This window comes from Talpa occidentalis, unplaced genomic scaffold (assembly GCF_014898055.3).
Source record: "Talpa occidentalis isolate TD23 unplaced genomic scaffold, MPIMG_talOcc4v2.1 talOcc4.11, whole genome shotgun sequence".
Taxonomy (NCBI): Eukaryota; Metazoa; Chordata; class Mammalia; order Eulipotyphla; family Talpidae; genus Talpa; species Talpa occidentalis.
Window position 1 is genome coordinate 3,146,956 of NW_023601104.1, and position 26,374 is coordinate 3,173,329.

The 26,374-nt window shown below is 56.3% G+C and overlaps 1 protein-coding gene across 4 annotated transcripts in view; it reads right to left on the reverse strand.

Annotated features, from left to right (window-relative positions):
- The window catches only part of CCDC33 (coiled-coil domain containing 33), a 90,189-nt gene that overhangs the window by 20,225 nt on the left and 43,590 nt on the right, over positions 1 to 26,374 (reverse strand). For all 4 annotated transcript variants that reach the window (XM_037502118.2, XM_054700197.1, XM_037502119.2 and 1 more), the window contains one exon: positions 17,447 to 17,626. In XM_037502118.2, coding sequence (XP_037358015.1) covers positions 17,447 to 17,626 — 180 coding nt within the window. The remainder of the gene's footprint in view (positions 1 to 17,446; positions 17,627 to 26,374) is intronic.

The window sequence follows — 26,374 nt, forward strand, 5'->3', positions numbered from 1 at the left end:
GGGCTCTGGCGTCTCAGTGTTGCTGGGAGGCCCTTTTCTTCCTGTTTTGCAGGCCTCATTTTTCACTCCAGTGACTGCGACCCTGGACAGTTGGCTTTTCTAGGGGTCTCCTCCTTTATGTAAGAGGGCTGGAGGGACAGGGCAGGGGAGCTGGACGGCACAAGCCCTCACTGCTCTGTGGCTGGGATCTGAGCTGGCAGGGGTGGTGCAGACAGTGGCTTCAAGTCTTCTCAGTGCCGGGTTCGAGCCTGTGTGAGCGAGGATGGGCAGACCCCAGTTTCCTCCTCTGTAAGACGGGGTGCGTGTCTGTGACCGTCTCTTAGAGCTGTTAGGGGCTTAGCTCTGAGCAGAGTGCCTGGCACCCGAGTGCCTCTAGAAATGTCACTCCCTCCTCTGTGACTCTTGGGGCCCCCAAGTGTCTAATACTCTCTCAGGGAGACGAAAGTGAGGCTCGTGATGGAGCTGGCAGCCTCTCTGGATGGCACCTGTCAGCCCGAGGTGGGCCTGGCTTTCCTGATCTCTCCCCTCAGCCTCCCAGTGTGGGAAATGGGCTGCTGCCTTCCTGGCGTGCCCTCCTGTCACGAGACACCAGGCCTGGAGCCTGGGACCAAGGGAAGGCTAGAGAGACGCCCCCTCCCCGCCCAGACTTGCGCTGCTCCCCCCTGAGAGGGGCCCAGTGCTCCTCGCCCACCAGGCTGCCCATCGATTGGATCTGCTCCCGTCCTCGGGCGTGCCATGAATTTTTCATCAAAGGCCTGTAGACTTTGGGAAACGCACAATTAGAAGCCCCATCAATAATGCACCATGTGGAGGCATTGGCTATGCTCAGCCAGGCCCAGACGTGGCTGCTGTCTAGCCCGGGGAGGCCGGAGCGGCACCGAGCAGACCTTCAGGGGTCCGTCTCTGGACACAGAGCAAGGGGGGAGGAGGAGGGAGGGGGAGTGAGAGCCAGACGGACACTGCTGAGCCTGCCCTGCAGCGCCAGGGGGACTCTTCTGCTCGCAGGTATTTCCTCTATAAGTGGGCGCCACGCGGCCCCCACCCCTTCAAGCATCGTGAGCCGGTGGCTACATGGGGATGCGGTCTTTGTGGCGCTGGGGGTTGTCCTTTTCCTGCTGGGTCCCAGAAGGCTGGCTCTCGTCTGGGGTGCGGAGGAAGCGAGGGGAGCAGGGAGACAGTTGGTGGCACTGGGGGGCTTTACTGACCCAGCTGGGTGACCCTGTGCATCACGGGTGACTCCCTTTCTACCTGTGCTCCCCACGCCACCTGCTTCCTGCAGCCTCAGGGCCTTCGGGAGGCAGACCAGCGGGTCGTCCTGCTCTGTGCCTTTGTCACGTGTTCCTCCACCCACAGTCGCGGGTGCCTCGGGGACCCCAAGTGTCTAATACTCTTTCAGGGAAACGAAAGTGAGGCTCGCGATGGAGCGGGCAGCCCGTCTGCAGACCCAGCTTCAGAGTCCCCTGCTGACAAAAGCCTTTCCCTCGCTCCTTGGCTGGAAGGGAGGTGGCTACCTTTCCTGAGTCCCGAGCCAGAGCAGACAGGCAGTAGCCAGAGCTCACCCCGGTCAGCCATCATTCAAGCCCTTTATGTAGCTCCAACTCCAGCCCCAGCCACCCCACCCAGCCTACCACCCAGGAGGAGGCGAGGCAGGAAGGGGTCAGGGAGCTTGTCCAGGCAGGGAGCTGCTTCAGAGCCTGCACCCCTTACCACCTGCCTGGGCTGCAGGGTGAGCCCTCCTGACCTCAACTGGCTTCAGGGCCCCAGGCAGGCCTCCTGCTCTCCAACGTCTCCCGTACTAGGGCCCACATCTGCCCCCCCAGGCCCGGGACTCTCCTGCCGCAGCTCAGCAGAACTCAGCGGCGCTCAGGGTGAGGAGAACGAGCCCGTGATACCCACAGAGGCTCTGCTGCCCCTCGAGGCTGTGTGTGTGGATCCTACACTCTGAGGCCATCCTTGCTGGGATGGTCACTCCCTGCAGTGGAGCCACGACAGAAGCCACGACGCGATACAGGACGAGCAGGAGCAGGAGATGGGCTGAGGTGGTATGTGCTGATCTCTGGCGCTGCGCTGCACTCCTGGCTGCAGGCCTCTGCTCTGGTCTGGGAGGGGCACCTGGGCCCTGGGGATTCTGTAGCCCCGCACATGGCACCTCCTGGCTGTGCCAAGTTCCCTGTGGCCTGACACGTGCCAAGGGAGACTGGGCCCCGTTTCTAAAACCCTCTCTTGGCAGGAATGCCACCAGTGGGCCAGGAACACATATGGGGCCGTGAATCACACCTCCCTTCCCTCCCACCACCCAGTCAGATCTCAACACCCAGCGGGGCCGAGGCAGGACACAGCTCAGAACTGTCTGCAGGCGAGATCTCACTGTGATGCCAACCACAGGCATGTGGGACTGGTGGGCGGCTGAGGGCTGAGTGTAGGGCCCCCCAGCTTTGTACTTCATTTGCCCTAACAGTTCTCTGGCTGCCTCTGAGGCCTCCATAACTCCATTAATGGGGAGCCGGGTGGCAGGAAGAACATCACCTTCCATTTACAGGGGACAGTCAATACTGCCTCTCCCTCCACCTCGGTTAAGGACACTGGGGCCTGGGTTCCATCCAGTTTGACACACACTCTCCAGCACCCCAGTTGACCAAGGCCTGTCCTGGCACCAGAGGCGCAGATGTGGCCAAGACTTGGTCTCAGCCCCCGAGCAGCTTATGTTCTAGGGATGAGGCAGAAGGCGCCGTGTGATCAATACGATACGCCTATGTGGTAAGCCTATTGGGGACACCCTCACCCAGCCATCTCCCTACCATGGCATAAAAATATATAGGGGTGTAAGATGGAGGCCATCTCAGAGCTGGAATGAGTTTTAAAGGATGAATAGGAGTTTGTCAGATGATAGCAGTGTGCTGGAGGGCATTCCTGGCAGAGGGAGCAGCAGGAGCAAAGGTGTGGTGTGAACAGCAGCCTGGCACACTGCAGGGGCTTGGGAATTAAGGAGTGGAGAGAATAGCTGGCACGGGCACAGTGGCTGTCACGGGCGCTGGTGTGGCTGCAGAGCCCAGTCCTGGGGCCTTGAATGTCAGGCTAAGGCTCAACTCCCGAGCCTACTAGAGTCAGGTGAGATATATATATAGAATCAGGAGCTATATGCTGGCACCACGCATGGCTAAATTTCCAGAACCTTCCCAATACAAGGCCTGGCTGTTCTGCCAACATGCCCCGGATGCTGTGTAGGACACCAGAGTCCAGAGAGGGCAAGAGGTGGCCAGTCCCAACCAGCACCTTTGTGGTTGAGCCAGCTCAGCATCCAGAGCCCTCCAGGGTCAGTAAGGAGAGCGTCCTTGGGAAGTCGGCTGGGGGCAGAGGCAGTCTATTACAGGCAGCAGGGAGCAGCCATCTTGAGGAGAGAATGACCTTGAGAGAAGTGTTGGCTGCCAAGAAGCTTGGGATGCGGAGATGGCCACAGGCAGGCGTTCCTTCTAGGGTATCTAGGTGGCCACCTGCCCCTACAACCTGGAGCCAGTAGCCCATGTCACTGGCCCTGGGGCCATCCGAGTCTAGGTGGCTGTACTGCCCATGACCAGTGCTGCTCACCGGAAACAGCGTGGCGGTGACTTCTCAGTCCCTCCCTACCTGGTGATGCAAGCAAGTCACTGCTCTTGGTGGAGGCCCAGCCTCTCAGTGCCGGGATGGGCAGCCTCCAGGCGAGAGTCTAGCTTGAGGCTTGGGGCTTCCACTGGAGGCCTGGCTCACCAGGGTGAAGGGGGGTGGGGTGGGAAGAGAGATGACGGAAGAGAAAGACTTGGCCTGGCCTTCAAGATGCCTAGACTGAGGGAGGAGGCAGAACTCTCCCCTGAGGAGCCCCAGTCTAAGGGGGCGCCGTGTCCACAAGCAGGCGCACACCAAGGAGGGGGCAGGACCCACACACTCCCGATAAGGACACATGAAAAGCACAGATGGTGCCAACAAGTGCAAATTAATTGAGCGAAGCCTGTGTACATAGGCGCTGCGAACAGGCCAGGCGGCTGACAGGCCTGGGAGGGGCTGGGGAACAGGGCAGGGAGCGGGGAAGCTATAATGAGCACTTATCGATGTCTTGCTGGGTCTGCAGCAGGGACCATGGTTATCGACAAAGCCTGTCTATAAATCTCCCGGTCATGTCTCCAGAAACCTTAATTAGGAGGCCTCATTACCCCTCACACCTCTAGGCACAGGGGACCAGCCTGAACTGGGGTGGCTGCCGACCCTGGGGCTGAGCGGCTGCAGCAAGATGAGTCTGGTGGGGGAGCAGGGGGATACCCCTCAGGGCCCCAGACCTCAGGAACAGCCTCCACCATGGGCCAGGCTGGAGCCGGGAGCTCAAGTTCCACATCCTGCTTTGGAAGTTACTCTCGCTGCTGAGCCTCAGTTCTGCATCTAGACTACGGGCACGGCGGTGAGGGCTAAGTGGGCAGTCTGTCCAGAGTCGAGCACAGTGGCTGGCACGGGTGCGTGTGTATCTCACGCCCCTCCCCTCCCCACGGGCACTCTGCCCAAAGCTGCTGAGAGAGAGAAAAGCCGTCACTACTGGCCGGGAGCTGGCCGTGCCCACAGCTGCCCTGGCTCTCCCTTCGAACGGAACTTCACAGCACCAGGCAAGGCCGCTCTCTGAGGGCTGTGGAGCAAGACACAGACCAGAGCATCCCATTGTTAGGGGGAAAAGGATGTCCCAAAGCTAATTCCATACAGGCTTTGTGGACTCCACCCCCACCCCAGGCCAAAGACACTGGGAACTCCAAATCCCATCACCACCACAGGGAAGGTGGCTGGGACCTGAGGGTGGGGTTAAGCGGCCAGGTTGGTATAAAGACAGACACGTGGGCTTTGGGGGATCCCCATTTTGGCTCTCGGCCAGCTCGCAGCGTCCGGTCAGCTCTGAGAGTGCCTTTGGGTTTCCAGGTCGGCGGATCGGGTAGGACGCATTAAAGACTTTATTTCCCTATTTTCTCCCTGAGTTGTACATTTTCCTTATTTCCTTTTCCCTTGTAAATAAACCTTTTATGAACCTTTTGTGTGTGTCTGTAGTAGAGTATTCATAAGTCCCTTTAAAGGGCGCGGGTGAGGACCCACAGCCAGGAACCCGTTTAATATCGGGGTTGCTCTATAACACCATCATCATGTCGCCACCCAGAGAAATACGTCAACATTGTCCACGCCACAAGATGACCAGCTGGCCGCCGTCAGCCAGGCGGGGTGACTGGCTTCCTTGCCACTTTCTACAGTTTGAGCCTCCTTCCTCCTGCCTCTGGAGCCAATGACTAAACTACTTACTTAGAATTCTCCCCCTCCTCGGGGCACCCACCCAGAATGAAGCCCTGAGTCCTGGCACCTTCCTTCCCCAAATCACCTGCCAGGAGCTGGAGTCCTTCATGTGCCTCCCACGCGCTCTGAGGACTGCTCCCTTTGCCCTTGGGGTGGCCCCTTTGCTGCAACTAGCTCTTAAACCCAAGCACAGCGTGTTCATGGCCCTTGGCAGAGGGAGTGAGACTCCACTGTCAGAGCACTGCCTCTCCCCCTCTCCCCTGAGGGAGCTCTCTGAGGTCCTCATCCCCCTATCTCAGGGGAAGGTATGCCCCTGCCACCTGCTCAGTGCCCCTCCCCAGGCCAGGAGAGAAAACCCCTGGGGCAGGAGTGTGTGTGTGGATGTGGGTGGTGGGGGGTGGAGGGATAGGTCCCAGGGGTACCGGCTAGGTCTCTGGTCGGGGAGGGAGGAAGACCCAGGCCTCCTAGGGGGTCGAAGTGTAACAGGGTGGTCCCCAGGAAAGGGGGAAGTTCCAGGTTCCCTGCCCCACCCAAGGGAGGGTGGAGCTGAGCAGGAAGAGGAGAAGCTGGAAAAGAGACTGAGAAAGGAAGAAAGCAAGATGGAGCCAGGAGACCTGGAGGAGGCGCATGGAGCCTAGAAACATGTGAAAAAACTGCGCTTGTCTTTTGGTCGTGGACTGGGTGACACAAATGTGGGTGAGACCCGTGGGGAGGTGACAATGGCAGCTTTTATCTGGATGTTGATTTTGCTCTTTTCCTTCCGGGCTTGTCCGGTTGTTTGTGACCCTTTTCTGTGGGTCCCCACTGGAAGATGTTTTAGACTTGTGGCAGGCTTTGGGACCTTGCTCTGGGCCGACCCCATATGGATGGACTTTTACCCACGAGGGGACGGGTAACTTTGGGTGCTTCATTTAAAAACTAGACTCTTTGCCTCACCTGTATTGTTTCCTAGTTTTTATTAAAGATCCTTCCCATTAAAGTCTCCTATGTTTTGTGTTGATGCGGCGGATGGCAGAACCCATGTAGAATAGGCAGGTTTGCAGGGTTTGGGCTGCCCCTCTCCCTGTCCTATAACAGAAGGAGGCCTAGACAATGGGTGGAGAGGGGAGCAGGGCCTCAGGGCAGGAGAGTTAGGGGGTGGGGTGTCCCTTCTCTCTTCCCAGGGCTCCACCTTAGCCCTTGCAAAGACAGGGATGGGGTGGGCAGCAGAGCAGGAGGGACCTCTTCTCCTAAGGCCCTGGTACAGGAGATGGAAGCAGCAGACCACAGTGGCTTTCTTGGGAGGCTGGCACCACTGGGCAATACCTGAGGGCACTTCTGGGCCAGACCCAGGCCTATGGGTCCCCATGCCTGGAGCTGGGCCACCTGTCTGCCTCTCCGGCCCAGTGGGGACGCTTGTCCTAAGTAGCAAGACCTCTCCTGGCTGGTTCCCCCTCTTGCCTTCTGCCCAGGTCCAGGTTTCCTCCCCAGCTGTGGCTTGCTGGAAACTGCCCCATATTTTCTCCCTCGCTTGGTAGCTTCACAAAGTGCTTCTGCATTCGGGCTACTGGGCACGGGTGCCAGGAATCCGTGTGTCAAGCTTTGCCTTCAGAACCTGCGCCTCAAGGTAGTGGGTCCCTTCAGAGCCCTCTGGTGTGTCGCTCCAGTGCCCTTTTGGCCCCTTCTAGTCGTGACTGGCCCTCCTGCGTGCCAGGGAAGCCTGCTGGGGGAGGGGGACCAAGTGGGCAGGAGGGGCCGTCTGTACGGTCAGCTCCCGACTCTAAGCCAACTTCCTGAGGGGGCCCCCATAGGATAGGCAGGAGGCGGGACTTCATCGTGGCCTCCCTTTGGAAGTCAGGCTCCCGGGGGCTCCCCACCCCCCAGGGGAGGAAGGAAGATGTCTCCTGTCTCCCAGAGGGTTCAGGGGAGCGGGGCTCCAGCTGCCAGGCCCCTGCCCTTTTTGGCCCTTCCAAATCCCAGAGCCCCAGTTCAGCTCCTCCGGAGGGGACACCACACGAGGTGGATTTGCATATCTGAAGTAAAAAAAAAAACCAACAATCCAGCCGCAGCAGCTTAGCGCCATCAGGGCTGCTGAGCCCCCTTTTGTCTGTTTGAGTAAGAGCTGGCTAAAGGCTGAAGGATAATTAGTCCCCCGAGGCCACGCTGTCCCCCTCCTCGATGATTTAAAGGTACAGCCCACCCACTCACCCCGTGGCTCCTGCCCACCCTCCCCTCTGGTCTGCGGCCCTCCCCAGCCGCAGCCCCTCCCACCCAGGCCTGGGTGCTGGCGGCTCTGGGCGCGGATGTGCCGCTGGCAGGAGCCATGAATGGGGCATTTTATCTGATTAAACTGGGAGTGAACTGGCCCTTCTCTATTATCTTTGGACCTGATTGGATATTTCACACCAAATGCAGTGTGTGTGGGGGGGGGGGGTGGGGGCTCTGCATGGACTGGGGTTTTCTAGTCCACGTCAGGAAGAAATTGGATTGTACTAAAAAGCATTTAATCTGCGCTCAGGAGTACACCCTAAGAGAGTCTCTGGGCTGCCAGTGGGGGCTGGGGACAGTTCTGCTCTTAGCCTCTGACGAGGAGGGTTCCTCCCCTGAGCCCTGGGCATTATCGGCTCCAGTCCCCCTAGGACTACAACCCTCCCCCCAAGCTGAGGAGTTGGGGAGGCGCAGGGCAGGTGCCCACCCAGAGCATGAGCATCCTTCCAGACCACAGCCTGGGCACCTGGGCACCGGGATTCCCTCTTGCTTCCAGGCCCTGTGTCCCTGAAGGCGACAGTGCACCCTTTTGCACTCAAAAGAGCTCATGAGGCTGACACTGAGCCAGGTGGGAAGGAAAAGGGGCAGGTGGTTGAGGGCCGGGTTTGGTGGCCACACAGAATCCTCTGAGGTTGCTCCTAAGGTCTGTTTGTCAAGGCAGAAGAGGAGAGCATACTGACTCTTGTTCACTATGGCTGGATCCCTAACTTTTTCTGGTTTGGAATTTAAACTTGGTGTGTAGATCCGTGTAAAGGTTCTGGTGGGGTTGGGAAGAAACCTGCAGCCACAGGGCTGTTTCGGTGTTCACCAGGAAACTGAGGCAGCCCTCCACGCACATGAGTCAAGCCCCCGGGGCTCTGGACTTCTGAGTCAGGAGGCTTGGCCAAGGCCAGGCCCTGGGCCCTAGACCCCAGCCCGGGTAGGAACAGAGCTTTCTCTCCTCGTCTTGCGCTGAGGCCCTGGAGGGCTACTGCGCTGCCAGCAGTTTCCCCAGCTGTAAAATGGGAAGGTCACGGGGAGTCCTTCATCAGGACCATGCAAGGATGAAATGAGAGTATGATTAAAGTCCTGGGAGCTGCGTGAGAGTGCAGTAAATGTCGATGGAGACAATTAGCATTATTAAAAGCAGGGGAAGCAGGCAGTGTGCAGAAGGGTGAGCCCTGTTTTCCAGGTTAACAAATCTCTCCCAGTCCCGCCCTGGCTCTGCAGTCCCCGCCCACCCTCACCAGTCGATGATCCAAGCCCTCAGCAATTTATGGCCTCATCATCTTGGCTTTATTTACCGAGAGCTGCACTCCCACCGCACCCACCGCCATTTAATCAGGCACGGGATGGACCTTGCCCTGGTCATCTCCACGAGGAGCCGGGGTGCTGGGGGAGTGTGCTGTCCTGCCTCTGCCTGCCTGTTTGGCCAGGATGAAAGAGATTCTCCTCAGGAGCAGAGGGTACTGACACCCCGGAAGGAAGGGGGTCAGCAGAGTAACTGCTCAAGTCAGCAGCCAAGTCAGAACCGGAGCCCCGGTCTCCTGACACCCCTCTCATCCAACTATCTCAGTTGCCCATTTTCTCTCCTTCTAGGGGGGCCTCTGTCCAGTGGATCTCTCCTGCATGTCTCTTCTGAGCCTGATCTTTGGAGGTTCTTGGGGAGAGGCTCTGATTTGGGTGATCAGCGCTGTGCCATCCAGTTCCTCAATTCTCTCCTCCACACACCCTATGACATTCTCACTCTTATTTTACAGATTAAGAAACTGAGGTCCAAGAGGGAAGGGACTAGCCTGGGGACCCCACAGTGCCTCTGGGTGAGACCCAGCTCAGGGGCCCACCGGGGAGAGATGGACACGCATGCACACACGTAATCTCCACCTGCCAGATTCCAGTAACCTTTGCTTTCCTCCACCAGCAAATCAAAGCTCTACGGCAGTTTCCATATTACCCGCCGCTGACAGGTGCCTCCGTGGTCCTCTGCGTGGGGCCAGCTCCACTCCCCTCTCTGCTCCCACACTCTGAGTGGACTGCCCAGTTCCTGATGAACTGGGGCTTCCTGAAGAAGGACATTTGTGGGGAGCCATCTTTGTATCCCTGGCATGTAGCTTGGGTTGGGGCGCAGGGTCTGGGGGTGCGAGGGGAGGGCCTGGACAAGGCGTGTAGTTTGCCCCTTTTCTCCCCAGTTTCCAAGGACCACAGGAACAGTGACTAGTAATCAGCCTCCTGCACTAAATATGCAGGCAGCCCTTTACAGCTTCCTGTGCACTCCTGCCTACCCTCTCGTGAATTCCTTTCTTTTTTTTAGATTTATTTATTTAAGCATACAAGAGGTGGGGTACAAGCCTGAGGTGGGGGGAGGGGTGAGAGGATTCACCAAAGACAGAGTGGGGAGCAGAAAAGGCGGATTGACTGAAATACACTGCTGAGGGGAGCAGCGGACGAGACAGGAGAGGTCTGCTGCGCCATGTGGGTTGCTCCAGGCTGGCGGGGGATCGAACTCGTGTTGCAGAAGCTTTGGATTGTTTTATAGTGCTGTGCTCAACCCCCTATGCCACCAGGGAGGCCCCCCTCTCATTAATTCTCTCAAAAGCCTCAAGTTGGGTTGGGGGGAGTATTCCCTCCACTTAACAGGTGACGAGACAAGCCGAGAGAGGTGGAGTAATTTATCTGAGGTCACACAGCTCTTGAGTGGTGATGACAGGACTCAAATCTGCTAGAGCTGCACACAAGAGCAGAGAGGTCTTCAGGGGGCAATGACAGGGCTTGGTACCTACTGAAGCTCCAAAAACTGCCTAAATGAATAAACGGCCTAAGGGCTGGTCCCAGTTCATTAAGTCAACAGGGAAGAGAGGCAGCTGGGGGTGATGGTGTGGGGGACACTTGACACAGCCCTCCTTTTGCTCCAGCGCCTCTTCTGTGTTCCTCCAGCACTGTTCATACTTAAAGCAGAGCTCCTTCCCCCATCAGCCCCTGGGGTGCTGCCCCCTTCTCACCAGCTTCCCCAGGCTGTTTCACTGCCCTTGGCCTCTGCAGACTTCTCCCTGGTTGGGCTGGGGGGCTTTCTCCATGGAAGTGTGTCCCCCACTCCGTCCACTCCCTGATGTCTGTGGGGCTCAGAACAAGAGCGTAAGTGGAGGCTCCCAGCTTGTGTCTACGTCCCCTGCCCTAAAAGCCACGCCCTGCACTAGGGTGCACCCCCTTGGGAGGATGGGTTTTGGGAAGAGACCCGCTCAGTTCTCAGAAGCGAGCACAGGTCCATCGGGGCAGGGGGTTCTTCAGTCTGGGTCCCCAGAGAGTGATCTTGAGCGGTGGGGCTTGGGCTCCTGTGCATTTATCTGGTCCTGTGCTCTGGGGGAGGGCGGGGGGGGGGGGGCGGAGGGGGGGGGGAGGCAAGGCTGGAAGAGGAGGCTCAGAAAGGGCCCTGGAAATCATCAAAGGAGGCACCCACTCCCATCCTGTCTAACACGGTGGGCCGTGGTGTCCTTCGGGGGGGCGAGGCGGCCTGCCCCTCTGGTCAGGGGGCCAGGAAGAAAGCCAGTTCCAGCGGCCAGAGGCTTCTGGGTGTGGGCTCCACCCCAGTTCCGGCCCCAGTTCCAGGGGTAACGAGGGGTGGGGGGCTGGTGAGCCCACTGTGCAGTGGGGGAGGGGAGCTGGCCTGCAGGGGGCCTTGCTCAGCCGCTCACACGCAGACGCAATCAATCGACAAAACGCTTAATCTCTGCAAATTGAAGCAGAGCCGTAAATATCCGCTGAGTCCCGCAGCTGAGTTATGAGTCTCGTTTATTAATCTCTTTAGTCCCAGGTGATGGATGGAGGGGAGAACGGCCCACCAGGGAGACCGAGGGCTGGGGGAGGGACGCGGGTCAGGGGTCTGGGAGCAGCCCTTCTGGAGAGGGGGTCAGAGGCGAGGCCCTGGGCTCCGTGTTTCCGCCACTTTCACTGGCGCTCTCCAAGGGCCCGAGCAACAAGCCTCCTGCAAAGGGGACAGCCCTTGACAGTTGCCCGCCCGGCCACCACGTGCTCCTCGCCCCACCGCCTTGGAGGAGATTGCTCCTCCCTTAACCCAGAGGCGGCAAGCCCGGAGAGGGGCAGAGATTTAGCCAAGCCTGGCCAGCGCTGTGCAGCTGTGCAGATGACAGGAGGGGAGCACGGGCCTGCGGGCGAGACCCCGGGACACCCTTATTTTTTCCTTCCCACCTTTCCCCTCTCCCTCCCCTCCCTTCCTCAAATGCTGGTAAGTGGGCTCACCGTGCTGCTCTCTCTGCCAAGCCCTGGAGCTGTGATGATCGCACCCTCACAACTCTTTATATTTAGAAACCCCCAGTGTCGGCTTGCAGGGCTCCCAGCCGAGGGGCAGACATGCAGGTGAGGAGCTGAGGAGGTTGGCGCCCCCAGAAGCTTCCTGCCTGGGGAGCTGGGCCTGGGGGGCGGGGAGTGTGATGGCTCTTGCCCTTTGGTGGCCTTGGGGTCAGGTGGGCAGAACTGGGTGCCTGGGGAGGTGACAGGGACAGGAGACTTGTGCCCAGGGGCACAAGCACTGGGCAGGGGAGTTGGGGACTACGGAGATGGAGGAGTTGGAGCAGAAGGGGTGACAGCGGCGCTTGGGGAACACTTTTGGTGGGTGGAGTGGGGTGGTGGGGACACAGTCAGGGTATCTGATTGGAGGCTGTTGAGGTGGTGATGGCTGTACTTTCTTTGTCTCTGTTTCTCTTACCTCTCCTCTAGTATTTTCTGCCTCCTGAGATAGGCCAGTAGGGACCAGCCCCAGGCACCTGGGCTTTGTGATTCCATCACCCAGCTGCTCCCAAGTGGGCAGTGTCCATACTCAGGTGTCTGTGCAGGAGGCTCCTGCTCAGGACTATTACCTGCCACCAGGTGGTGCCAAGGGCTTGAGGCCTCACCGGTCTGCAGCTGCAGCCCTCATCCTGGAGGGAACCGGGGAGCACAGCCAAGACTCCTGTGACAGAGCGAGACTCTGGGGGACTTGGCAACATCTGCTCCAACTTCCTCTCTGAACAGAGGAAGGAGCTGGGGCCCAGCAAGGGAGGTCAAGGTCATTTCAAGGAGCAGGTGTGAGGACAGTGTGGAGCCGGGCCGGGCAGGGGAGGGATCACTCTACATGGCCTGGGACAGCCTCTTCCCAGTTTGCCTGGAACTATTTCAGATTTGGCGCCGCGAGTCCTATGTCCTGGGACCTCTTGGGCCTGGGCAGACAGGGAGGGATGGTCATCCTGGAGCCACGCCAGGCAGACCCGCAGGGCTGGGCTCACAAGAGTCTCTGCTCCACTGCCAGCCTCTTCTAAAGCCCCTCACATTCCAGGTAAGCATATCCTGGGCTGCAGATGGAAAAATCAAGTACTCTGAGCCACGCTGGACAGGAGTGGCAGATCCAGTGCCCATTCACTGCCTGGGAGGGGAGCCCCTGGCTGGGAGGCCTGCCCTTCTGGCGTCTAAGACCCCCCACTTCCGATGCAACTGGGTGACCTCAGAGGAGCCCCAGTTTCTGTGACCTTCCTTTTCTCCTCACCCCTGAAATGTGGCCTTCTTTCTTGGGGAAGGGGTATCCAAAAGGCGGACGTCAACCTCCCACCCTGTTAAATGGGGCGGAGGGCAGTGGCGGGAGCAGGCTGAAGTCACATGCGATCAAAGGAGCATTCTGGGGTCCAGAGACTCCAGAAAGGAGGCGAGAGCAAAGCTTCTGCTCAGAGGGGGGTGGGGACATGGGGATGGGAAGCGGGGAGCTGGAGGGAGGAGGAGAGGCTTTCAAAGAGCAAATGAAAGAAATGAGTTATTCCAGTGTGGCGACGTTGGAAAAACACTGAATCTTTAAACAACCCTTGTCAATTATTCATTTCCTGGTGTGAGGGCCCTCTGGTCTGCCACAGATCTCCTCTGAGCAGAAGAGAGGAGAGAGGGAGGGAAGAAGACAGGGAAGAAGATTGGGGAGCAGGGGAGAAAGAGAGGAATGGAGGGAGCCATCAGAGAGAAGGGGAACAAGCCTGCACTCGAGTGTCTGCACTGGAAACACGAACACACACTTCAGGAGTAGCACTGAGTGCCTCTGCCTCTGTTTATTCAAAGCACAGCCACTACCTCCAGGAAGCCTCCCTTGCTCCCTCTCATGCTCCATCTCTCATTTACTGAGGGCTCCTGGGTGTGCCAGCAATGCTGGCTAAGTGAGGCACTTAAGCAGATAGCTTGTCTCAGTCATGCCCTTTTGTCCCTCATCAAATATTTATTGTGTGCCTTCTCTGTGTCACTCATGGCTCCTGGGCTGTGGCCTGCTCCGCTGGCTGGGGAACTTCCAGAGTTCAGGGCCTTGGGGTCCTCCTTCCCTCGCCCCTGCCCTCTGCACTGATGGGCACCAGGCAGGGGCACGAGGTGGGCTCAGAGGATCTGGGGGATGCGTACAGGATTTTAATGTTTGGAGGGTCTCTGTGTTCAGGATGACTTTTTTAAAAAGATTTTATTTATCTATACAAGAGCTGGGGTACAGGCCAGAGATGCAGGGTAGGGGTGGTAAAAGGATTCACCAGAGACAGAGCAGGGAGCAGAACAGGCAGACTGATGAAATACACTGCTGAGGGGAGCAGCGGGTGAGTCAGGAGAGGTCTGCTGCGCCATGTGGGAATCTCCCTGGCCAGGATTGAACCTGCGCTGCAGAGGCTATGGACAGCTCCCTGGACACCAGGGAGGTCCAGGATGACTCTTAACATCTCACCCTTCACAATTAAAAGCCCACCTCTTCCTAAAAAGACTTCTTGGGCTGCTCAGCAGGGAGGTTAAGGCCTTCTCTTGCTTTGTCCAGGCACTGCACCTGACCCAAGACCACAGCCACGGCCCCTGAGCCCAAGGGTCCTCTCGGGACCAGAGTTTGGCACCACAGTGACAGAGCGGCACTGAGGAGGTCTGTGTCAGTCCTGGTGTCCACACAAAGGGCGGCTGGGATGGGAGAACCTGTAGGACTGAGGCTCAGGGGGGCCCAAGGGCACATGAAGGGGAGGGCGCCCTAAGTGGGGTGGCGGGGGTGGGGCTGGCAGGACTGGCAGCAAGGAGCATCTTGGCATCCTCCCTCAGAGAGGCCACAACCCAGCATCCCCTTCACTCCCCTCTCCATGCCCAAGGCGCTCTTGGAGAGAAACCATTCCATTTCCTATTAAGCCAAAGTAGAGTCTAAAGGGAATCAGAGGCAAATTCTTTCTGGGGCTCTGGGGAGCGTGCCCCAAGACTAGACGGGACACACACTCGGGGCATCAGGGGACATGAGTGTCACAGCTGGACACAGTGGCCAAGAGTGAGGGAGCTGGTTATCGGCTCGTGCCCTACACGACCCGTGTCCCTGGGGCACTGCTGCTCGTCCAGGCTCCGCTGCTGGACAGAGTCTCACACCTTGTGAAGGTGCCATCACCACCCACACGCCCTAGCGCCGGTGAGGGCCTCCCGCCACTTGTGACTCTGCTCGTGGCCAAGCTCCTGGACGCGCCTTACCGCATCCCGGCGTGAGCGACATCACGGCGGAGTCGAGCCCCCGGCCATGCGATCGCGCTCGGCTGCTCCGCGGCCGCCTTCTGCTGCTTGTCACTGTGTCTCCTGGTTGCAGGAGCTCGTCCATTGCTATGTAATTTTGTTTGGTTGCTATGGAGCGGTGACCCACAGCCACCTGGCTGCTGGTGATTGTCAGGGCGCCGGCACTGCTGCCAGCCACCCGCGTTCCGTGGCTGCGACTGCGCTCTGCGGCCACGCGCGGGTCGGTCCTGCTCTGGTCCTTCAGGGCGCCGCTACGGGTGGGAGCTGGAGCCGGGGCCGGGGACTCCACTCGGCAAAGTGTGGGGGGTGGACTAGCTAGCATGACCGCATGACCGTTCCGAGCCAAGAGAAAGGTGTGGGGGAGGTTTGGAAGAGAGGCAGGGAGAGATGAGGGAGGACGGAGGAAAGGTTGTTGGAGGCTGACGGCCGGGGCGGAGGGTAAATGAAATGACGCCAAGAGTCTGGAACAAGGAGGCAGCAGAAAGAGCCTGGCATGGGCTGGGCTGGGCAACAGAGCGGGGCAGGCTCGCTGCCCTGAATACTAAGGGGCCCGGTGCTGTCAAGTTGGCTGAAGGGTGCAGGGCTGGTCTCTGCAGCGGCTGGTGCTCACTTGGCGACGTGCAAGGCAACCTGGGACAGCACGGGCAGGGAGCCTTGGGAAGGGGCCGTCCTAGAGATGGCCTGGAGCCCCGAGATGAGGCCTCCAGGGTGCTCTTAGTTCAAGGACTGGATCATCGTGGCTGGGAGAACCTAACCACCTAACAACAAATGAGGGAGAGCAGGGACTGCCTGTGGCCTTGCCAGGCATCTAGCACGGGGGCAGGTGGAGGGACCAGCCGCTGACGGGAGAGCTGGGGTGGCAGGCTCCAGCTAGAGTTCATGGACACGCAACCAGCAATGTCCCGGATGGCCTGTGTGGGTGAGGCGGCCCTGAGTCCTTGTTCCTCCTCCAGGGGGTCCTGTCTCTGTACCCTCAGCCACTTGTTTCTCCAGGGGCCCTCTGTCACTCACAATGGTTACTCATCCCCTGCTCAAAAACACCGCCTCCTAATGGCTAGCTGCCGGCTCCTCCTCGACGGTTTAATCATTACAAGATCAAGACTAGCTGGCCACCCTCCCTGTGGTCTCAGAACATCCTTTCAGATATCAAGTGCATATATAATATATGGCACTGACATTGACCAACTATCACATCACCCCGTATTCAAGTGGAATGTAGAGGTTGCTCTGAGCTCTCTGCAGGCTGGGGGGGAAGGTCATGACCTTTCTCCTTCCTTCCTGTCTGCCTTTCCCCTTCCGGGGCACCTTCCCTGGCCTTTCGGCCTCCTCCCTTCTTCCCATCACTGCCTCTGCTTAGACCACAGGGTCAGGCTGCGGGGGGCAGCAGGTGCTGATTTATTCATGCTTCCCAAAGTCTCGAAAGCATGTTTGAATCTGAATCTTTATTTTCTATTCAAGTGTTGGCAGAGCTGGGAAGTTCTGCTTCCCCCCGGGCCGAAGGTGAGTGCGGGAGGGTAGAAGGTGGGCTGTGAGTGCCCTGGCCCCTGATGGAGGGCCCTGCTTCAGGGTGGCAGGGGGACCCTCTGGGAGGATCCTGGGCACAGCCAGAAGACAGACCCCTCTCAGTCATCCTGTGGGACGTGTTCCAGGAAAGTGCAGAAGTGCCAGGGGAAGATGAGGAGGCTGTCAGTGTACAGGGGCGGGTTCTGTGAGGAGGAGGCCCCGGGCTTCCTTCTGAGCCAGCGGCGTTGGCTGGGGCCTTTTCTAAGGACCTTCCAGAGCAGCGTTCCCCATGGGATTCGCTGTGGACGAAGGGAGGAAATCACCAGGGTCCCGGGCCAGCACCTCAGTTGGGGACTTTGGCTGGGCTCTCCTTTTGGGGACTGTTCTTTTGCTCTCTGAATCAGGGGGCTTGGACATAGCACTGGCCCCTCACAAATTAAGACGCCACCTTGGTCACCTGCATCAGCCCTGCCCAGCACCCGGTCGTGCGCAAGCAGGAGACCAGCCAACCCCACGGTCAGGGAAAGACTCTGTGGCTAAAGACGGCGCCTCTTCTCCCAGCCCCCCCTCCTCTCGTGGAAGTTAAAGCTGATGTCTCAGGGGGCTCACCCTGACCCCACGGACATGCTCCCTTCTGAGTTGATGACCACCTGAGGCAGGCAACCCCGGCTCACAGGGACGCGGGAGTTTGTTTTGAAAGAACGCGTGCGGAAGTTTCATGCAAGAGGCGAAGAAATTGAAATGAAGAACCTGCACCTTGTACCAGTATAACTTTGGGGTGACTCAGCACCTGAGGGGAGGTCTGCCTGCCACCTGATGAGTGGAGCAGGCCCGCAGGCAGCAGTCAGGCCCCTTGCCCGCGCCCCCCTTGGGCCTGGAGGGAGACACTCACGGTTTCACGGTAGGTCTCCAGCACCTGAGTATCTTCTTCTGTCTCCAGAGAGGATGTGATGGAGTTTGCTGTGGTCTTGGACCAGGACTCACGGATGGTTCCCAGCTTCTCATCTAAGATCTTGGGGTCCAGGATGGGCAGAGCCTTGCTGTTGCTTGGTGTTAAGAAGTTTTCTGGCCTCTGGGAAGAGAAGGTACAGAGAAATGCCTCTGTGCCTGTCTGTCATAAGCACAACTTCCAGAACCCCAGCTTCTCCTCTTCATTCAGGAGAATCATGCCTGGCCTATCTGCCCCCTGCCGCCGGACCCCTTAAACACTGATTCCCAACGATGCTGTCCTTGCTGTTCCTCTAACCAGTGAAACTCCTGCCTGCCCCTGGGCCTTTGCATCTGCTGTTCATGGACCTTTACACAGCTGTCCCCCTCGCTCAGGTGGCAGCCCAGATGTGATCTTCTCAGAGAGCCCCTACACGTTGAGACAGAGGCCCAGCCTATCGAAAGGAACTTCCTCCAATACACTCTCTAGTCACAGTATCCCCTTTGACTGTACCCGTAGTGCTTATTTACTAGAAAACTAACTTTCAAAAAATGTGTTGACTTGTGTACTGGCTGCCTCCCTCCGCCAACACCTGACCCTGACCCCGTAAGTTACATGGAAGCAGGAACCTTGTTTATCCCTCGTTTCTGCCTGTGTGGGTGCTCAACAAATACTTACTGAGAGAAAATGCTGTGTCATCCATGACTCCCACCCTCGGTGTGTGTAACAGCTTCTAAAATCTCCAAGTGCCTTCGATACCCCTGGAGGTGTAGACTCATCTGCCTGCCAGCTTCCCTGGCATTCCCCCACCGCCCATTAAGATTTCCCTTTTCTCGCCTCTGCTGGGCCTCTTTTTCCTTTCATGTCCTTTTTCCTCTTCTCCTCTCCCCTTCTTGGCGTGACCGTCACCCTCGTCTCTGCTTGTCTAGAATTCAGTCCCACTGAAATCCCAGCCCCTCCAGGAAGCCTTGCTGGTCTCCACGGATACTGGCAGCTTTTCCCAGCTCTCCCAGCCGGGCAGCTAATTCTCACTGCTCACTCGCTTCTCCAATTCCAGGCTTCCTTGCCATTTTTGTTTTCTGACCAAGCTTTAAGTTCCTCAGGCTTAGGGATTGTCTTATGCCCCACTGGGGAGAAGTTATGAAAATCCATGGTTAGCCCTAAAATCTGTCCATTGTTCAAAGGATCATGCAGTCTCAGGGCTTGTAAGAACATTAGTGGTGTTTCCCTTCCACCTACATCAGCTATTGGAATCCTTGTTGTGGCTTCATGGCAGACACTTCACTGTCTAGAATGTTGGACTAGGAGCAAACAAAGCAACGGGCCGGTGCCAGCCAGGACAGATGTGCTCAGGGATAGAGGTGCCTGCCTAAACGTCTGCCCTTGAACAGAGCGAGAACACTGCAGGTGGTTCTCTCTTTAAGAGAGCCCTCGGTGTGAAAAGCCACACCTATGAGCCAGAGGAACTGGGGACAAGGACCCTGCACTTTGGGACTGGGATATTTTAAATAATGATTTCTTTATGCTTTTAAAAATAAAATTTGGTGTGTAGGAATTTATTAACATGAAGTTAATACATTGACTCTTGTGTCAAGAGTCATACAAGAACAGAGGTGTCCAGACCAGTCAGCCTCATCCTCCCTTGTCAGATGGACACAGGGATAGAGAATTCAAAGAGGAAGCAGCTCTAGGAGGCCTGTTGGAATGGGAAAAGCACTGGGTGACCCTGAGGCTGACTCTTGCACCAAGACTCCTGGACCTGCTTAGTCAGTGGACATTAGGCCTGGCTGGTCCTCTCGACAGCTCTGGGTCAGGGAGGGCAAAATTCACTTAGAGATTCCTCCCTGAAATGTCCACTGTCTCAGTGCGGTATCTGAGTTAGATGGTTTAGGGTTTTCTGGTTGTCTGGTATTTTAGATAGGAAAAGCACCACATCTGTCTCCTGGTGGAACAGAAGTAAAAAAAAAATTGCATGGGTAGATGGCTGGATGCAGGAGAATGAGAGGAGGAACAACTAGCCGGGGCAAAGACTGATTCCCTGTTGACCAGGTGGCCCCTGGGGCTGGGGTGAGATGCTGATTCAGGACCTGTAATGACATTTCTGCTCATTTCCAGGCAGAAAGCCAATCCCAATGCCCTGGATTTCATAGACTGCCATCTAATCCAGTTAGGGGAGGAAGTAGAAGTAATGAGATCAAGGGAGAGGTCTCCAGAGGTGCCCCCATCAGTTCTGGAAACAGAGACACAGGGCTGAGGGAGCCCCTCCCCTCCCCGGCCTCCGTGGCATGCACCAGGTGTGGGGTGACATTTACTGGACTCCTGGTCAGAGCTGGGCACTCACCAGGTACTTCTATGTGGGTTCTGAAATTTATTGTATAAAATCCATTTAATTTTGTCTTAAAGAAAAAGTAAAAATGAGACTGACCCTGCAGTCCAGACCAGGGCCTTCACCCACAAGCCCCTCAGAGGAGGAGAGGAAAGGCAGAGCATCTGTGGATTTCAGTCTAGTCTGCTCATCCCACCAGTGACTGACCCCTGGCTGCTCTTCCTCTAGCCCTTGCCAGACTCCATGATTCTACTCTGCCCTCTCCTGGCTCTGGCCCTGGTCCCTATCTGCTCCCATAGCTTCTTCATGCCAGTGCTTCCTCACCCTGCCCCCCCATCCCTACAGGTCTCCCCCACATTTCCAATCCCATGCACCAATCAAATTTGTCAGGATCAAAGGAGATGGTGCGCGGGTGCAGTGGTGAAGGAAACTCTATGGGGACGACACCTGAGGGGGTGGGGGGGAAGCACATGCTGTTTAAAAATGAACAATGATGTAAAAAATGAAAAAATAATTTAAAATAAATAAATACAATAAAAATGTAAATGGCTTTAAAAAAATAAGACACTAGAAAAAGAACAATGACAAAAAAAAAAAAAAATTGTCAGCATCCATCCTGGCCTGGGGTTTGGAGGCAAGGTGGATGGGTGAGTTTTGTAGAAAAATCTTTAGACCTCCACAAGAATAGGCCCCCAGGGAAGGTCAGAGGCAGTTGTTTTAGTCACATGCGGTAAGGGAACCGTAGTGCTCATACAGGGCCTAAGTTATCATCCTGTCTTTAAAGCCAATCTGCCTCTCTAGCTTTAATCTACCTGTGTTTTGGAGAGGGGTGTTGGGCCCTCCTCTTGTCACTCTTCATGGGAAGGAGACTTGTCTGAGACTACAGAGGGGCCAGGCTACTGGAAGGGGTGGTCAGGGTGGGTGGGAAGGTCAAAATGGGCCTTGGGGACTAACTCCTCCCTATGCAAGCCCAGCCCTGCCTTGCTGTCCCCCTTTCTTCCAAGCGAAGGGAGGGCGCTGCTGGTTTGCCTCATAAGTCTGCTTATTTGCTTTTCAATCTGAAAGACTCTGTTCTGCCTGCTGAGGCAGCTTGTGCCTGACAAGTGGCCTCTCTCTCGGTGGCTCCGTGGCTGCAGCACGTCCTGCTTCATTAGTCCCATAATTGGAGACCGACTTTGAGAGCTCAAAGCGATGCATGGACATGCACTGGTTCAGACTTGGTGCTCAGTCCACCATTTCTTTTGCTGCCAGAGCTGCCCCAGACAACCCGAGTGCCATAATGGGGAGAAAGAAGACACCCCTCCCTTAAGCCTCTCAGTCCTCACTGTTGCCTGCAGGAAAGTCGGCAGAGACAGAACAGGCCAATAATATCACAGGCTCCAGGTTTTTGAGTCACCTTTCTCCCCTCCCCCACCCAAGATCTTTTGACTCCCCGCTACCCACTCCATGCCTTAGATCCCTAATCATGCCAAGGCAACAGTACCCGTCTTCCCGGGCAATGAAAGGCAGGCCAGGTTGCAGCTGCTGTCCTTGGTGCTGAAAGCGCCCGCCTTCCGGGCCGCCTGTCTCTTGCCCCGCCCTGAGCCTTCGAGCGGGAGCGCACAAGGCCTTAATTCAATTAGCTGGCCCTGAACCCTCCCCAGGGAGCCTGGAGCGGAAACTGACAAATTCTGTTTAACAAAGACATTTGTCCCCCGCCCCGCTGGCTTTGGGCTCTGCCTGCCTGTATCCCGTTCATTAGGTATCTAACAAAGTGCGTCCCAAGAAATCTGCTTCCAATCGCTAGTAATTCGGGAGGCCTGATGCAATTTTCTCCCTGATAAGGGTGTCTCGCCCGCTGGCAAGCGCCATAATGAGCCCTGTGCACTCCCCGATCAGTCACTGCTTTGTCATTTCCTGTAGCCGCAGTTGTAGGTTCTTATCTCTTCAGCTGAAGGCAAGGCTCAGAGAGCTTGCTGCCTCCCCCTGCATATTGCAAACCTCATTTATGGCATCCTGCATGGTCTTGCAGCTGCAATAGGTTTGAAGGTCTGCCTATTGAGTGTCAGCCAGCCAAGAGGGGCCCAAGTGTTAATTCTCACTGGGACCATGATTCATTCTCCAGAAAATGGTGTCAGAAGGTTAATCTCAAAGCAAGTTGTAGGGGTCAGAGGAGGGGAGTCAGTGATAAGGATTTTTAAAAATTCAGGCAGGAATTTTAGTATGAAATGGAGCCCTGTCTATGGCTCAGTGGACAGGCTATAGGCTCACTCTTGTTAGCCCGGCCTTTCTGCACTTAATTTTCCCCCTTAGAGTCCCTCTATTCTAGAGACACTCTTCCAATAGGTCAGATCACATCCTGCTGCTGCTAAAACACCTTATGACAGCACATATCACTTTATGACAGCATCACTTTATGACACTTTATGACAGCACATATCCTGACTCAAATGCATTCCATCTCTTCGGTCTAAATAAACCCTGCATCCCGGTATCCAGGCACCTTACAACCTAGGTCCACCTAACTCCTCATCAGTCTCGCTGTCCACAGCAGCCTCTATGTCCTGTGCACTCCAGACACTGGCATGCCACCAGCTTTGCACTTGTGGTTCCTTCTGCCTGAGGCACCCTTCCCTTGTGATTGCTACACCATTCTTTGAGACAGAGCTCAGACCATGCTCTGCCCCTTCTCCTGACCTTTGCATGGTCAATGTGCCTACCTCAAATAGAACCCTTAGCAAGAGGGGTGGTGGTAATCTCTTGGGCTGGAATGTAATAAATGCTTTCATCATCAGGTTAGGAATCTAATAAATGGTAAATGAGGTCATGCATAAATAACCTTGGCTGGCTCAGAGATGCACCGGATTTGGCTAAAGGGAGGTCTAGGCCACGTTCTCTGGTTTTGAAATGGGGAGAAACCCGAGAGTAGCCTCCACTTTCTGAGAGATTTGGTCTGGATGCTTTTGCCCTATCTGTCTTCTTCTCCACCCCTTTCTTCAATCATCAATTGTGCCATGGACTCAAATGGAGAGCAGAGCAGGCCAGGGGAGGGCCCCACTCACCAGTTTCCTTAGCTCTCTCTGTATCCTGACTCAAATGCATTCCGTCTGTGGCTGGGAGTTGCAGGCTCACATTCTCAAAGCAGACAGTCTCTGGTGGTTCGTGACACATTTGGGATGGGTGGGCATTATGGTTCTTAGTCCAGCCTTATTCACCTGGTCTGGGAATTCATAGGCCAGCAAGCAGGTTTTCACTTGGTCCATCTCCTCCACAGCCCCCAGCAAAGGGCAGAGTGCCCTGGGGTGGGGGGTGGGGGGCTTCAGCAAGTCTGGCCTCTGGAGAGATGTCTGTCTCTTCTCTGTTTCTTCATTCCCTGAATAATTGCCATGAGACCAAATGTGGTGCTGGCGACGTTTATCTTCAGTAGTTGACACGGCCTCCTGATGTCCTTATGGATGTGACTCTGGTGGAGCGGCTGTCATGAGGGGCGAGTGCTGAGTGATGAATTAGCAGGGCTGCATCATTCCCTCCCCCAGGAGCCCTGTCCTCATCCCTGATGAGTTCAGCATGTTTGTCAGCAACCAGGTGAACAATACCAACCACTCCCTTAACCGAGTGCAAGACACTGTGCTCAGCACTTAAATCTGCTCCCTCAATTTTCTTTTTTTTTTAAAGATTTATTTTTATTTATTTTTTTTAAAGATTTATTTATTTATTTATACAAGCACTGGGTACAGTCAGAAGCGCAGGAGAGTGAGAGAATTCACCTGAGCCAGAGTGGGGAACAGAACAGGCAGAGCGACGAAATACACTGCTGAGGGGAGCAGCGGGCGAGACAGGAGAAGTCTGACACACCAAATGGGACCCTCGCTGGGGGCCGGGGATCGAACTGGTGCTGCAGAGGTTGTGGGCAGCTTCGCAGCCCAGTACTCAACCGCTGCGCCACCAGGGGAGGCCCTGCCCCCTCAATTTAAACTACATTCTTGATGAGAGGAATTAAAACCCTCTTTAGCATATGGACACGAAACTGAGGGTAACTAAGATCAAGTGGAAAGTCCAGGATTCAAACCCAGATGTGAGGATACACACTTTCTAGTGTTCAGTGCAGCACTGACAATGTCCTGTGCACAGCCATAGGATGACCCAGAACTGAGGGTGGGGGTGGAGGCAGCAATATGAATATGATGGATGATAAAATCAGGGTTCAGAATGATATCAAGCCCAGACAATGGTCTGTGATGAAAAAGGTGAAGTATCACAGGGAAGAGAAACCTGCCTAAGTTCTAAGTACAGCAGCAGAGATTCCAGAAGATGCATTGCCTGACAGCGGCTCCCAGGCCAGACTGGACTGCCAGGCCAACTGGACCTCCAGGGGGAGAAAGTATCCTTGGTTCATAATAAAGCAAACCCCAGACTTTGGCTGCACCCAGTTTGGAAAAAGGGGCTGATGGTCCTATTCTGCCTACCAATGCCATCTGACACCCATTTTGGCAGACGCATTAAGAGGAGAGTTGTCAAGAGGAAATAAATCAGAAGGGCGAGAAGCACAAACCCAGTGTGAGAAAGAGGAGTCAGCAGCGGAGAGTTGGTTGGCTAGAGACAGTAACACATTTGCCAGCATCAGTAGGGTGATGTGGGCGGGGGCTGACTTCTTTGGAACTACACTCGGGAAGGAAAAGGCAAGGCCAGAGGGAGGCAACTGGAGAGAAACAGGAGGGAGAGGTTTACAAGGGAGCTGATGGAGGCCAGAGAGGGCTTCCTGGGGGGTAGTGAGCTCCCTGTCATGAGAAGTGAGCAAGTAGCATATGTGTGTTGGAGGGAGTGTCCGACTCCCTGAGGAGGGTAACCAGGGGAGTTGCGTTATAACCAGGAGACTATTACTCGGGGAGGAATGTTTGTCCTGGAGGCCCAGAACATGATGGGAGGGAGCTGGGCTCTATGAAAAGCAGGCAGGAACCTCTAATGGTGGATGGTGAGCCTTGCCCCAAGCCTGGGCACTGTGACCTAGGGCCCGGCTTCCCCTGGAAAAGCACAGGCCTGTGCACGGCAGGCCCTCTCATCACTGCCACCACTTCCTTTGGTGGAACTGGGCCTAGAATTGAGCAGGTGAGGGCAAGGCACCTGTGTGCTGGGGAGGGACAGGCTTACTCCTCTGTGTCCTGCCCCTAACCTGGGAGAGTCAGAGGACAGAGGGCTGTGGGCTTTGGGGTGGGAGGGGAGACAGCTAGGGGTGGTGTGAGGTGGCGGGAGGGGAAAGGGTCTCTTTCTCTGGATCCTTCGTTGTCTTTGTGGTAGTGTTTTCAGATCTGGAGTCTTAGGGGCTGGAACCTTCCAGAGGACAGAACCAGCAGAGGAAGCTGCTGTGCCATCCTGGACACTGGGTCTCACGGCCAGTTTTGTTTGGTGAGAAAACAAAATGGAGGCAGATTTGTGTTGGGGCTTCTCTGAGGACCAGTCCAGGGCTGTTATGTGTGGCTTTCAAAGAAATCCATAAAATTCATCAAAAACCGGTATGATTCTGCCTGTCTCTTGCCCTCCCCTCTGGATTCGCTGAAGAGCTACTTGTCCCCACTCTGGGCTGGTCTTCAGAGAGCTTTGTGACTGGTTTGACTAAAGACACCAGGGCAACCCTTGACGTATCATGGAAGACCTACCTGGCCCTTCCCAGGAGGGAGGGAGGGGCAGGGAGGGGGAGGGCCACAGGGGATAGCAGGAGCTGGTCCTTCCCTTGGTGGGTGGCATCAGGGGCCATCTCCTCTCTCCAAATGTACCCTATCTGTCCTCCTGCCCACCAATGGATGTCAAGTCCTCTTGGTCTCTGCCAGACCTGTGGGCTGAGGATCAGATAGCCGCCCACCTGAGGCGCCCTAAGACTGCCCTGTGCTCCCTGGTGCCCTGCCAGGGCAAGACTGGGTCCCAAATCTCAGCCTTAATAGGAGACACGTTGTTGAACCCAGATGACTGCATGACATGTCCCAGCTAATAGAAGACAGCTTTCCAGGCCAAGAAGGCAGGGGCGGGCACTAGGAGCACACACTGTGTACATGCCCGGCTCCGATCCACTTGGGTCAGCCCAGGAACTGGCCGTTTGTAGGCCTCACTTCAAAGAGGCTGCCTGCAAGCTGGAGGGCACCCAGATGCTGTGAGATCACGAAGCCAGTTCATTAGAAGAGGCAGTCTGCTTAGCCTGGAGAGCCTGGACTCCCAGGGGGACCAGATCGCACTTTTCAAAGCGATGAGCCAAGATCAGACGGGGCATGGAGGACACCAAAGGTTTACTCGTGTATGTCTGTGTGGAGCAGCCACAGGCTCACGGATTCTCAGCACTGAATGGACGCTAAGACCCATCCCCACCGATGAGCAGTCCCGGAAGTTTCTGTACATATGAGATGCGTGTGTTTTAGTTTTGGGGTGTTCATGTGTAATGATGTGTGTCATCCACTCACACAACTCTGGCTGAAGGCAGACCACTTGGAGCCACAGATGCCCAAAGAGGAGGCCCACATGGGGGTAGAACCAGCACTAGCAGAACCGGCTTCAAGCACAATGTCCCAAACCTGGAGGCCACGCCTCTTACCGTTCACTGA